At 39.5% G+C, this 12,595-nt stretch overlaps 1 protein-coding gene across 4 annotated transcripts in view; it reads right to left on the bottom strand.

The window, feature by feature from the left end:
* The window catches only part of CEP152 (centrosomal protein 152), a 30,801-nt gene that overhangs the window by 4,887 nt on the left and 13,319 nt on the right, over positions 1-12,595 (bottom strand). The window contains exons 16-28 of one of the 4 annotated variants that reach the window (XM_090148913.1): positions 12,391-12,519; positions 12,114-12,249; positions 11,689-11,868; positions 10,833-11,105; positions 10,317-10,385; positions 9,322-9,969; positions 8,165-8,330; positions 6,788-6,967; positions 6,291-6,372; positions 6,102-6,208; positions 5,416-5,572; positions 5,022-5,125; positions 474-4,759 (exon numbers count right to left, since the gene is read on the bottom strand). In XM_090148913.1, the coding sequence (XP_090005039.1) occupies positions 4,065-4,759; positions 5,022-5,125; positions 5,416-5,572; positions 6,102-6,208; positions 6,291-6,372; positions 6,788-6,967; positions 8,165-8,330; positions 9,322-9,969; positions 10,317-10,385; positions 10,833-11,105; positions 11,689-11,868; positions 12,114-12,249; positions 12,391-12,519 (2,926 nt within the window). In that variant the 3' untranslated portion in view covers positions 474-4,064. Of the gene's footprint in view, positions 1-473; positions 4,760-5,017; positions 5,165-5,415; positions 5,573-6,101; positions 6,209-6,290; positions 6,373-6,787; positions 6,968-8,164; positions 8,331-9,116; positions 9,217-9,321; positions 9,970-10,316; positions 10,386-10,832; positions 11,106-11,688; positions 11,869-12,113; positions 12,250-12,390; positions 12,520-12,595 lie in introns of those variants that run through there. The other 3 variants (XM_090148914.1, XM_090148915.1, XM_090148916.1) reach the window with 3 other exon arrangements.

Here is a 12,595-nt window from a genome sequence, read left to right on the forward strand (position 1 = left end):
GCTAAAGCACCACAGCACTCCGCTCACTCCCCCGCCTTCCCAGTGGGAACCAAAGAACATTTAACTGCTGAGAACTCACAGCTTTTGTGCTTCATAGAGTTATTCAGGGCTGATAGAAACTTATACAGTGCTTTCAAACTGTCAGGAGCACATCTGAATCACTGCACCAAAATAAGACGACTTCATTTGTTTTAAAATAGTTGCCATCTTTGAGAAAACAGGAGCACTTTGGAGGCATCATTTATTCAGGATCAAGAAGCAAAGCTATAAAAGGAACAAAAAAACCAACATCTTCAGTTTGCTGACAGACACTGTGTTCCAGAGCAGCTTAACCTGCCCTCCAAAAATTTAGTCAGTTCTTTTTGTCTACAGAAGTTATTTTAAGAAACAAAGAAAACAACAATAATTGAAATAAATAAAGACAGACAACTTATTAACTGACTTGTACCAATTCCCATACAGAATGCAGCTCTTCTCTCAAATTTTCAGAGAGGCTTTGATATGTGGCCACATGCACAGCTTCTTGTACATCCCAGTAGTCCTTTCTGGCTTCTCTATTTGACAACTCAAGAACTACACAATGTATTCAGTTATTATTTGCAGTATTGGTACCACAGCCCCATTTTTCTCTATCCTGTCAAAGCACGTGTTCACTGGTGCAAAAACATCAGCTGCCACATGTTAAATACTTTTCCTGATTTTCAGTTGCAATGTCTAACACGTCATCATCTACAAAAAGCTTATCTTAATGGTATCAACATTCTCAAAAATTACTTCAAATATTCTCTAAGATGCAACTCAAAAGGTGAAAGCATTCCCCTAGTACATAAATCTCTTTAATTTTCAACAAAACAAAGTTTTGCTGCGACTAAAAAATTACTGCAAAAAATCTTGGAATGAGTATTGATTGGGGGCACACAGCAGAGCCTCCATTCAGTGAACTCACTAAAAGTCACATCCCCACTTCTACTATTACTTACTCATGAAGATGCACAAAACACTTTACTGATTATGATTACAGAACACCTGAACATTTTTCAGTAGACAACAGCAATAAAATTCTACAAATGTACTTCAATTATTACACATCCGTTTTTATTTGGGCATGAAATCACTCAACTCCCCATTCCATCAAAGCAGCCAACCTTCTAGAGAAGCACATTTTCTAGTTAACTCAACCACCACATAATTAAGACACAAAAGGCCCCTCTGGTGCCAGCAGTGTCATCTCCTGCCAACCCCAGCACTCCAACACCTCCTCCAGCAGTCACCAAAGGTATCAGTTCCACAATATGGACTGTTTTGGTATACACCCATTGCCTCTTGTCACACCATTAGGCCTAAGAGAAGCCTGGCTCAGTCATCTTTCCATCCTCCTTTTACATTCATTGATGAAATGATCCTTGAGCCTCCTCCTCTCCAGGTTAAGTGGCCCATCTCCCAGACTTCCATCACAAAAGAGATGCTCTTCTCAGCTCCCTACATTTATAACCCTACCTCCACACACATGTGGGCATGATCTCTCTGCACAATAATTATTTCCCTACAATTATTTCACTGCTTGTTCTCCATTGTGAATAAAAGCACAAAGTTTTCAGAGAAGACACTTTTGGAGCTGATACTAGATCCCCCACCACATTTGCAATAGCATATTTACAAGTTGTACAGTTGTTGATTTACCATACATTTCTGTAAATACTTGTCTTTACATTAATCTCTAGAAAGTGATTCTTTAATCACCTTAATCAATTCCTTAGAGCTCGGGGAGGTTACCTAGTATGAATACCACCCCATAAGAAACAACTCTGTACATTCACATTAAACACACTTTTGCAAATTGCCCGTAAGAAACAGAAATAGAAGGAATTTCTTCTTAAAAAACTACACTATATTCTTGTAGATATTAAGCATATGTAATTTATAATCTGAATTCAAGGAGGGTGCCTTATTCTTTTATAAATTAACTAGATTTTCAAATGAAAGACAGTTGTTGCTTTGATAATGATAATACTTAAGAAAAAAAAAGTGGAAAAACAGCAGATTCAGAGCTCTCTGAAGCTGTCAGTGCAGCAAAGGATACAATAAACATTAGGTTAGCAAGGAGCATGTCTTTTTTTGCAGATGCATACTTTCTTCATCCAGCAAAGGTTTCTGGCCTAGCCCAAGGAATGGGTTAATCTGATAAAGTGGTTTAAACACCTGTTCAAGCACCACTTAAGCAGAGTTTACGCATTATGTTTTTTTTAGGAGTTTCTTTGTTGTTAATAAATCTTGTGCTATTTGGGGGAAATGTTTAAGCAAACCAAAAAAGCCACTCAGTATTGAAAAAAGAACCTCCCCATAGGTTTAAAGGACAACCAGAAAAAACTTTTACCCTGCACGCAAGGCCACAGTTATTTCCTCAGCTTAGAGATGGGAATTTGGACCTCAAACAACCACAGCTCGTGTTTGTATAGGCACAAGCCATCTCTCATGGCCTCATTTCGCTCCCACTGACGATGACAAACCCCTCCTTCACCAAAGGGAAAGCGGGGCTGCATTTATGGGCAACGTTAAAGGTCACCAAGAAATTTAGCACGCTCATTCGACCACCTGACCAGTCACAAAACAGTCTTGCTGGCCTGAAATACAAACAAGCAGCACTTTTTTGTAAAGGGAGCTAAATGTTTTTCTCCCTAAGATTCCTTCTGGATCTTGCGCTCTTAAAAACTGAGAAGATTCTGAGATGAGACAGTGCTCTTTGACTGTGAAAGATCACATAAGCGCATTCTTGTAACAGCTAAACATTATTACACATGAAATGTATACACACCTCTTATAAGGAAAATATTCAGCCCTCTTTTACTGCTACTGATATCACAGAATAATAACAGGCCAAGTAGACTGTCTTGTTTAGTTTTTTTTTTTACTGTGTTCTGTATTACTGTTGGTGTGAATTGCTGACCAAAAACCAGGCAATTAATTGCAACAAGCATTAACCACACTAGGCAAGCAACACAAATGAAGCCAATAAAGCAAGCAATATAATGCTTGTTTTTCATTACAGTATCCCTAGAAAGTAAAATCGTACCCCAAGAAAAACAATGCATTTCATGGTGCTCTTAAATTCAAACAGGCTCCTAAAGGCAAGCTTTTAAACCATCAGGAAAAGAATTATTACACTTCCATTTTAAATTTGTAACTATTTAAAGAACATCTGCAATATGTAGTTACCTTCATCTGTATCTTCCTCTGCCCAGTACAATCTGTTTTTTGCTGCACTCAAAAGAAAATACTTGAAATTTCATTTATGATAATATCAGTATTTATACTTATTATGAAGACATACGCAGGTCTAGAGAGTGTCCTTCAAAATAGGTAGACAATTGAAAAACTCATTTCAAACAACACCTCTCATTGAGCTCTGAAGGAATATTCATAACCATTTCAAAAGATTACCACAAGCGACAGTAGGTTTGTTTTATATAAACACTGTACACTTAATTTAATATAAAAATAGATTATTTTTAATAAAAGTACATAATACACTACAAACAGCTATGAAAGCACTGTTACAGAGGTAAACAAAAGTCTACGTTAATATTTCAAGTGATTGCATAGAGTTTCTTCATGCAACAGTCTAAACTGTAACATTGGTCATGAAATGGACCCAGTAAAACCGGGTCATTTCCTTTCTTCACACTCACATTTATACTCACTTGAAAGGGAAAAAAAATGTGTTATCACTGATATTGGTTCAAGTTGTTTTTTTTTTACTTTACTTTAAGTGGGCTACCAGAATCAGTGCCTTGCTGAAGAGACTGGGAATCCCATGCCATTCTTTTCAAAGCATTGTTGCAGTATCTTTCTGTATTTCAGATTGGCAGCGTATTAGTTTGCGTGTTAGCAGAATTTGATTTGTCAGACCCAAGAGATGAAATACGATCCGAGTTTGACCTCAGTTGGTCTCTACTGCAAACTATAGTGCTGTTTTTTACATTGAGATTCTTGACATTGCCATTAGTGAGTTCTCTCCAAGTACCACCAAAATTTTCATGTCCTTCACAGTACACACTCTGCCTGTGTTAATTAGTAGTGGGCTCTTCTTCAGGATACACTGCAGACTTATCAGAACCATCCAGATGCAAGCTTCCACTCGCAGAACTCCATTCACTGCAGCTTCCTTCATCCCTCTCAGGAGTTCTGGGAAAATCAAAGTCCTGAATTCTTTCATACGTAGTTTGCCAGGTCCCACGTGAGAGGATACATTTATCATCTTTCAAGGTTTTTCTTTCATTTTTACTCTTAAGCACGTGATGAGCTGACCCTGAGATGGCAGGGCCATTTTTAAGTCTGGCTGTATCTACATTTTCTAACTGTCCTTGACAAGCAAATGAAGGGACATTTGGATTTGCAAAATTACTAGCTGCACACAAAAGTTCTTTGTCTATGTTTACAATGGGGCTGCATTTTTCTTCTATATTTGGAAGAATCTTTGACAGTCCATCGCTTTCAGCATTAACAAGACGTTTATAGATATTCCTATTCTGAAGATGTGAAGTATCTGTTTCATGAAGCGTATGTTGTGTCTCAGTTTGTCTTGCATCAAATTGTTGTCTCAAGTCACGTGGAATGTATTTCTGAACAACTTTATCGTTAGCTTTTTCAGGTGTATTTTTGCCACAAGATTTGCTTTCCATATGGTTTGGCCTAGTTTGAGACAGGCAATCTCTTTTTGAGTATTCTACTCCAGTTGGCAGGTCAGAATTTAAGAGCAGAGCTAGAACAGTAGAGAAGGAAATGGATCAAATAAAAGAAAAATTAACAATGGAAGATTAAAAAAAATAATAATAAATGAGGGAGGGGGTATTGGCCCTTTTAAAATATAGATCAAACAGCATTCTCAAAATAAGCAGCCTATGCTTACGTATCCATTCACAAGCTCATAAATACTTTGTGCCTCCCTAAACACCTGAATTTTAATTACTATGCACATTACATCTACGCGGTTAAGAAGAAAATAGACAAATAATCCAACATACCTGAGCAGGTAGTTTTGCACTGCAATGTGTGTCGAAGAGGTGTTTCAAGTCCTTTAGCCATTGTAACAAGCTTGCTGGCAGCATTCATTATTTTCTTTTCAGCTCTGCCGATAACCAGAGAACATGAAAAAAAAATTAAAGATCTCCAGACTCTGCATTTTACATAAAAGTAACAACAGCAAAAGTCAAAGAATACTGAGAAGACAAGGTGTCAGACAGCTCAGCAATTCTCTGCCATCAATCTCAGCAGTGACTCCACACCTATCTCATCAGATCAGGCCTGACTACCGCTTGCGCCAACATAGGATGAACAGTGCTATTGGACAAACAATGCTATACTCAAGTTGACACGATTCTTTCAAAATCAAAGATATCCAGTCATGCTGGAGCTTACCCTTCCTGTTTCCCATTATCAGTAAGAAGCTGTTGAAGACATGTCAAGTAGTACTTCCGCATTTTCCGTGCTGTCTCCTGGCGCTCTCTAAGAACCTCTGACTTAATCATTGCAGCAGCTCTCTCCTTACTTTCACGGATATAACACAGCATATCACCTACAGAAACATACTGCATTAGGTACAGCTCTGCCACAGAGGGGAGAGAAAGAAAAACACCACAAAAAGGACTGCTGAGTAGACCTGCAGTGAGGGCCAACATTTACCAGCCAACCTCCTGCCCAAATCCACAACCTGCTGTGGTCCACAGGCTTCACATTGCTGAAAGACCCAGAGCCAGCCTCTACAAAGCATCGGACACAACAACCTAATTGGCTCACCCTCCACCTCCATCTGCATTTAGCTCATGGAAAACACAAGGTGCAGGGATTTGGGACGAGTGCTGGTTGGCACATCCAAGGCTTGTACCATCTGAGAAACAGAAATTAGTGCAACAAAGCAGGGACAGCATAACCTCACAGTGAAGCTTGCCCAAGACTATGGCAACATTCCCACCAGTAAGAAATCAACTGGGCATTCTTAAGTGACCTGGCTGTCAGACTCCCAGGCCAAGTTAATTGAAGAAGGAAAAAGTACCAAGTAAATGATTTTGGTCTCCCAATCATTTAACTGAACCTCTTGTACTTACTCTTTATCTTGCCCACGGATTTAATGTATTGAGCACGCATTTCTTCCAGTCCTTTCACAGAGCCACAGGATGAACAGGCATTTGAGACACTTCCCTTGGACAGCAACCTGAAAATAATACAAGTCACAAGGCCTAAGAGCAGCCCAGACCTTACAAACACCCCCTTGTTCATATTGCTTTTTGAAATACCTTGGTGACGTGCCCATGTCTTTCAGTTTAGCCTTCATCTCAGTGTTTTCTGCAATTAGAGATTCCACAAGCTTCTCGTTTTCTAGAAAAAGCCAGTAATGAACCATAAAACAATGTACTTCCCTACATTCAAACAGAGTTCAACATAAAACATCACAAACTGCTGCCCTAATGTAGAAGACCTTAATGTCAACAAGCATTCCCAGTAAACAATCAGCTGTGCCAGAGACAAGCATATAGGAATCGAACACAGCACATTTTGCAGAAGTCTAAGTAAATGAACCTACTGGACTTAGCTTGAGCAGAACAACAACATGCAAGGCCCAAAGCAAAGACTCAATTTACAGCTATGAGAGCAATGGTTCCCATTTCACTTTGTTAAAGCACGCGCAGACACACCATTACATCCACAGAAAACTATCGAGCAAGAAAGGAGATAAATGCAGCCAGTCAGGCCAAGACATTCACAGTTTTCCTTTCTGACTCACCATCCTTACCTTGGACCTGCTCTGACATTGCTCTCTGCTTCCTTACAGAGAGATGAAGACGCTTCTGAGCAGTCTCCAACTCTCTTTTCAAGTCCTGGCACACAGTCTCTTTCTTTTCCAGCTCCTGGCTGCAGTGTTTGCAGCACAAAACCTCCTGAGACCAAAGGTTCTTTCTTGCTCCTTGCTGATCTGAAACAGAAGATACTAGAAGTCACCCATCACTCAAGGGTCCCAAATGAATCATATTCAACCTTGCTATTTCCACTCTACGCTAAGGAAGCAAACCGTGTATGAGTCCAATGTAAGGAATCACAACAGCCTGGATGCCACTTACAGAACCTGCAGCAGCTCCAATCAAGTCACACAGCCTTCCCAGCCTCAGCACGCTCCCATCAACAATCAGGTGCAGAGGTCTCAAAACAGGCAGCAATCCGACACCGGGAGGCTGAACTGCCACTTATCTATCCCCTTACTTATTTATTTTTAAAGCCAACAGCCAAGCAGGGCCTGATGGAGACAGCTGAAGGAAACTCGCCCAGCTGGGAAGGCTCACACATGGCTGCACTGAGTTAAGTTAAGAAATTTACAGAGACTGGGCTACTTCCAGGGGAGCAATGGCTGCTTCCTACAGGCAGCACAGGGAGCTCAAGAGCCAGAAGGGCTGTGCTGCCTGCATTGTTTTGCATTTAATAGATGGTTTGTTATTTTGGTGGTGAAGGAATTCAAGCCGCATTATAGGCACAAAGCCAAACACTCTCTGGGGCTTTCTCCCTTCATGTTTTTCGGTTGCACAACAACTCAAATAAACTAAAAGCCCCAGAGACATTGCTCTGCCTCCCATGAAGCTCTTCCCTAGCTATGCAGCCCCCAGTCCTGCCATAGTGCATGGGACAGCTTTGGGAAAAGCTACAGTGCTCAACTATCAGCACACTTCAAGGGCTGAGAGGGAAGTTGGAGCAGGGAAGAGGAGGAGAGAAGCATCACCCAGGGGATTCACATTTCCTCAGCAACTAAACTCTTCCTCAAAAGAACTAGAGAAACTATCTTGCCAGCTGAAGAATCATTCCTGACACAACAGTGCCCTTGATTCAAAGGCACAATTCCTTGTATTGCCTGACAGCTGCAGCAAGCAGTAGATTTTGGACTTCAAAGCTCTGCCTTAATACTTACCTGCTCCAGTATACCATTTAGTCCTCACCCTGCTCACCAGGCTCAGCGCTGGCTTGCATACAAACTTTTAATCATCAAAGCTGAAATTGTTCCTCTGTCTACAACCTTACCATCAGAACAACTCCATCTCCCTCTATCATCAAGTTCACAAGTTCAAGCCTATTAAGCCTAATTGGATAACATACAGCTCTGTCAGAGTGAAAACAAACTCAATACCTCCATCTGTCCCACTTTTATGCCGTCTCCTCAGCCTTCTTTGTGTTTCTGCTTGCTGTCCAATGTTGTAAAAAGGGGATCTTGCCATGTCCCCAGTTTCTCCATCACCTCCTTGCATGCAGGAGCACGTTTCTTTATTTGCAATATTCAGTAGCTTTTCATTTTTCTGCAATTGAAAGAACACTGTCTGAAAATCCAACAAAGAGCCAAACAATGTGTTCCACAACATACTACTTATTAAAGCTAGTATGAAGATGAACGAGCAACCCAAAGGACTGTATTAGTTCTGATTCTTGCACCCCAGCTGAACTAGAACTGAAGAGAGCAACTTGAATAGCGATGGAAACAGGTACTCTTGCATTGAGAATGGTTACTAAGTGTAATTCCCTGTAATAGCACTACCTGAGAACACACAGAGTTTGACTTTGGAACAGCAGTTGTGTCAGAACAGAATATTCAGAACAGAAAGAGTCTACAGAAGGCGTAGTAGTGGATATCTTTTCAGGAAGCTAAAAAGTACAGACAGGGCTCTGAATATTCTGCATCAGACGAGATGTACACTTTTAAATTTGGTTTATTTTTATATTAGCTTGACTTTCCCTGAGGGCAGTTAAGAACATTAGCCAAAAGTATGCCACTGCATCCCTGAAGATGAGTTAATGAGTAGAAATGCAACATCCAATCGTTACTGTACAGTTCTGAGTTACACTGAACTGTAGAGCAATGCCTCCACATTTATTTGCCTGTCCACTCTGACATATAGAAAGAAATTTCTGAATCACAGTACTATAAACCTAAGAAGCCACTATGAGTTCTTAAGATGCTCCTAACTTAAGACTGTGGATGCATGTCCTTAACTGATCAATGTGTGCATTAAAATATATAAATAAATAAATCACACTCCTAACCTGGTTGTCTTCTATTACAAACATTGAGAGTCTCACAACCGTACCTTACCACATCCTTTAAAATGCTGGCCATGGATTTAGCCCTCTCTCAGAGCTCTAAAGGACTTGTTACAAATGACTGCAAACGATGGATTCCCCAATTCTCTGGATCAGGTGGATTTTACATAGTGAGGGAAACAGGTATGAATCACTCATCTGTTTTCTCACATCTCTTCTCTAGCTATTATTTATAATTCCCTGAAATATTACCTCTTTCCACTCTTGCTCATGCTTTTCCAGAATTTTGTAAACTGTCCTTCTGTAGGCCTTTTGTAAGCATGCCTTCAGTTTGTCCTTGTGATGATTTAATTCAACAGGAGCATCAGAAATCCTCTCCTTCCAAGAATGCTGACTATAGGTGCTTTTAACTAGCTCTTCATGGACTTCTCTCAATAAACACTCAAGCTCAAGCAGAGTCTTCTCCTCGTACCGATTAATTTCATCCTGAAGTCTTTTTGTTTCCTGAGCCTCCCAATCTCGCTGCTTTTGGTCTAGTAACATCTTCATTTCTGCCTCCTTCTGAGCAGAGAGATCATTCACCTGCTTTGCAAAATCCTCCTTTGTTGTTGCAAGTACCTCTTTAATCTTGTTTCTGTGGTCATCTAAGAACGATCGGTAATCTCTCTCATTTTGCTCTTGTATTTGTGCAATTTCTTCTTGCTTTTCTTTGTTCCACTGAGCACGGGCTTTCGCTACTGCTGCTTTGATAGTCACAGGGATTTCTTCTTCCTTTAGCTCTAATTCTTTCTTGAGAGAAACTACCTTTTCCTCAAGTTCTCTAATTATCGATCCAGACTTCTCTGTATTCTCATGCTCATTCTTCCATTTTTCTTCATCAGGAGAGAATGCCAAAGCCAACTGGTTAACAAGTAAAATAGAGTCATTATAAAGATATAAATGGCATATATATTATATAGCTATACACACACACACACACACACAAAAAAAATAAACAGAATATATATAGTTCACTGAGAAGTTCCTACAGCCTTTAATAAAAACATCATTATTAATGCAAAAATAGAAAAAAATATCAACGTAATACTACACTAGAAACATCATTGCTTGCTAATTCCCTACATACATGCATTCACCCATTCTATACAAGATTTGGAAATCCTATTCAGAGCTACACTTATTTTCCGCTAACAGCTTTGCTGCAGTTTCAGTCTGTTCCCTGTTTCTTGTTCTGTCTCTAGATTTACCTTGTACTCTTTGAGGTCTGTTAATTCCTGCAGAGATCTGGCATGTGCTTGGGTTAAAGCTGCCTCAACCTATAAAAAGATTAAAAACAAGAGTTCAGTTGGGACAGCTCATGTTTAAAGAAAGTAATACAATCAGACTAGCCACACCTAATGGATTTCCAGATGCAAAAGAAGATACCAAAATGATGTGGATTAAACTATCTTCTTTCCATTAAAATGGTGTAAACAAAATTCAGCTTTTCTCAGTTATGTTCAAAATTCCTGCAAAGCTCAACCAGCTGTGGTCAAGTGATAAGTAAAAAATTAGAGCTAGAGAAAAAGCTATATGATTCTAATTATTATTTCTAATATAATGAATATCAACTACTGAGCATGAAGAAAATTAGAGGAAAAGCATATTTTCTAAAAAAAAAAAAAAAATAAGGTTGCCCAGTGGCGCATATAACTAGACCCATTCAGCATACTGGCACATGAGACTTACACAAACTCCAGGCAAACAAGACAGTCATTTGTTACCTGGCTGGCAAGACGTTTACGGTATTTACTTTCAAGCTTTATTTCAAGTTCTTTTAAGGCCTCTTCAGAGGCCTTTTTTTCTTTCAGAGCCTTCTGGATCTGCAGCTTCTGATCCTCAACAATCCTTGCTAACTCGTCAGTTGAAGCATCACTCACACATGTTACTCTATCTGTTTGGCTGCTGCAGTCCTTACATTCAAACACAGTTTTTTTAACTTCTTCCAGCCTAGTTTGCCATTCTCTTTCTATCTTTGCAATGATGTCTTCTGTCTTCTAAGAAAAAAATATAGAGATAGATTTAAGACATACTTCCCCAGCATTCTAATATAAATAGAATTTCAATAGCATTTAACAAACAAAGCATTAAAGAGCATCAAAACCTAAACCCTTAAAGTGGCACAATACCTGGACCCCTCATCCCCCACTTCCTCCTGCACCCTCCAAATTACACCTCCACTGTGCATTTGGTACAGAAGGAGCTGTTTATTTTTCTTCTTCTACCTAGCCTCCATGGGGAAAGATGTGTAACAGATTTCCATAGGAGGGCTGAGCCCAGCAGAACAGAAAGCTGAACTTTTGACTGTCAGATTAGGGTAGAAAACTCCAGTATGTTACAGCTGTGATTACATGCTGCAGTGTTACTTTATAAAACCTAATTTTCCAAAGATCACAATCAACTGTAAAACCTACAGACTTCAGAGGCTTCTGAAACAACAGCTCCTCATCAACCACTTCAAATGCCAGAAGAGCAATACATAACACTACCATGTATACTTAGAATCCTTCTCCAAAAAATAAATAAATTCATCCAGTTAAATCAATAAAAAACTTGACATCCCCAGTATAAGCTTCACACCTCTTTTTCTTCCTTTTCCCAGTGCACTTTGGCAAATGCAACTTCTTTCTCAATCTGCACTTCTTTTTCTTTCTGCCACTGCCTCTTTGCTTCAGCAATAGAATTATTGTATCTCTCCTCAAGCTCACTTCTCAGAATTTTAAGTGATTCTTCTTTTTCTTCTAAAAGCTGTTTCTTGAGCTAGGACAAAAACCACCAGTAATTAATAACAATAATAATAAAATAAAACAGTTAAAGCAAGCCTTCACCAGTGAATGATCTGTCTTTAGGAGCCAATATTTTGGGGAAGGAAAAGGAGTAGCTGCAGGAAGAGTTACCAGTTCTGTATTTTAAACCAAGTCTCTGCACTGAACCATTACAAAGTTGGAATACACAAGAGTGGATTTATCTTAAAAATACTTTAGTATGATATGATGCATTAATACCTTATCTTCTTTTATCTGCTGCTCATGTGCAAACATCTGTCTTAAAGTAGTTTCCAAGGTGTCCTTCTCACCACAAACTGCAATGTAACATTCCTTCACTGTGGTCATCTCTCTGTGCAGCTCCTCTATGGTAGCCCTTCACAGTACAAATCACACATTAGCAATCCATCTTTAAACTCACACAGGATACTGTTTTGAAAGACCACTTTAAAAAGCACAAAGGTCCAGACCTCAAGCACAAATGTTTTACAGCACTGAGAAAACTGAAAATGCTTGCCTCAGCTGCGAGACTGTCTCTTCATAACTCTGAATCAGCTGCTGTTTTTCTGCAGCATACCTCTGCATCATGTCTTTCTCAAACTGGGCTTTTGTATCCTCATGGTGTTGCTGATATGTTCTTTCACACCTATGATTTCAAGAAGGAAAACACTGCCTATGTGAAGAATCCTCTTCAAAATGGGGTTCAGCTTTTGTTTCAGAAA

The sequence above is a fragment of the Phasianus colchicus genome, chromosome 12, assembly GCF_987193195.1.
Source record: "Phasianus colchicus chromosome 12, bPhaCol1.hap1.1, whole genome shotgun sequence".
NCBI lineage: Eukaryota > Metazoa > Chordata > Aves > Galliformes > Phasianidae > Phasianus > Phasianus colchicus.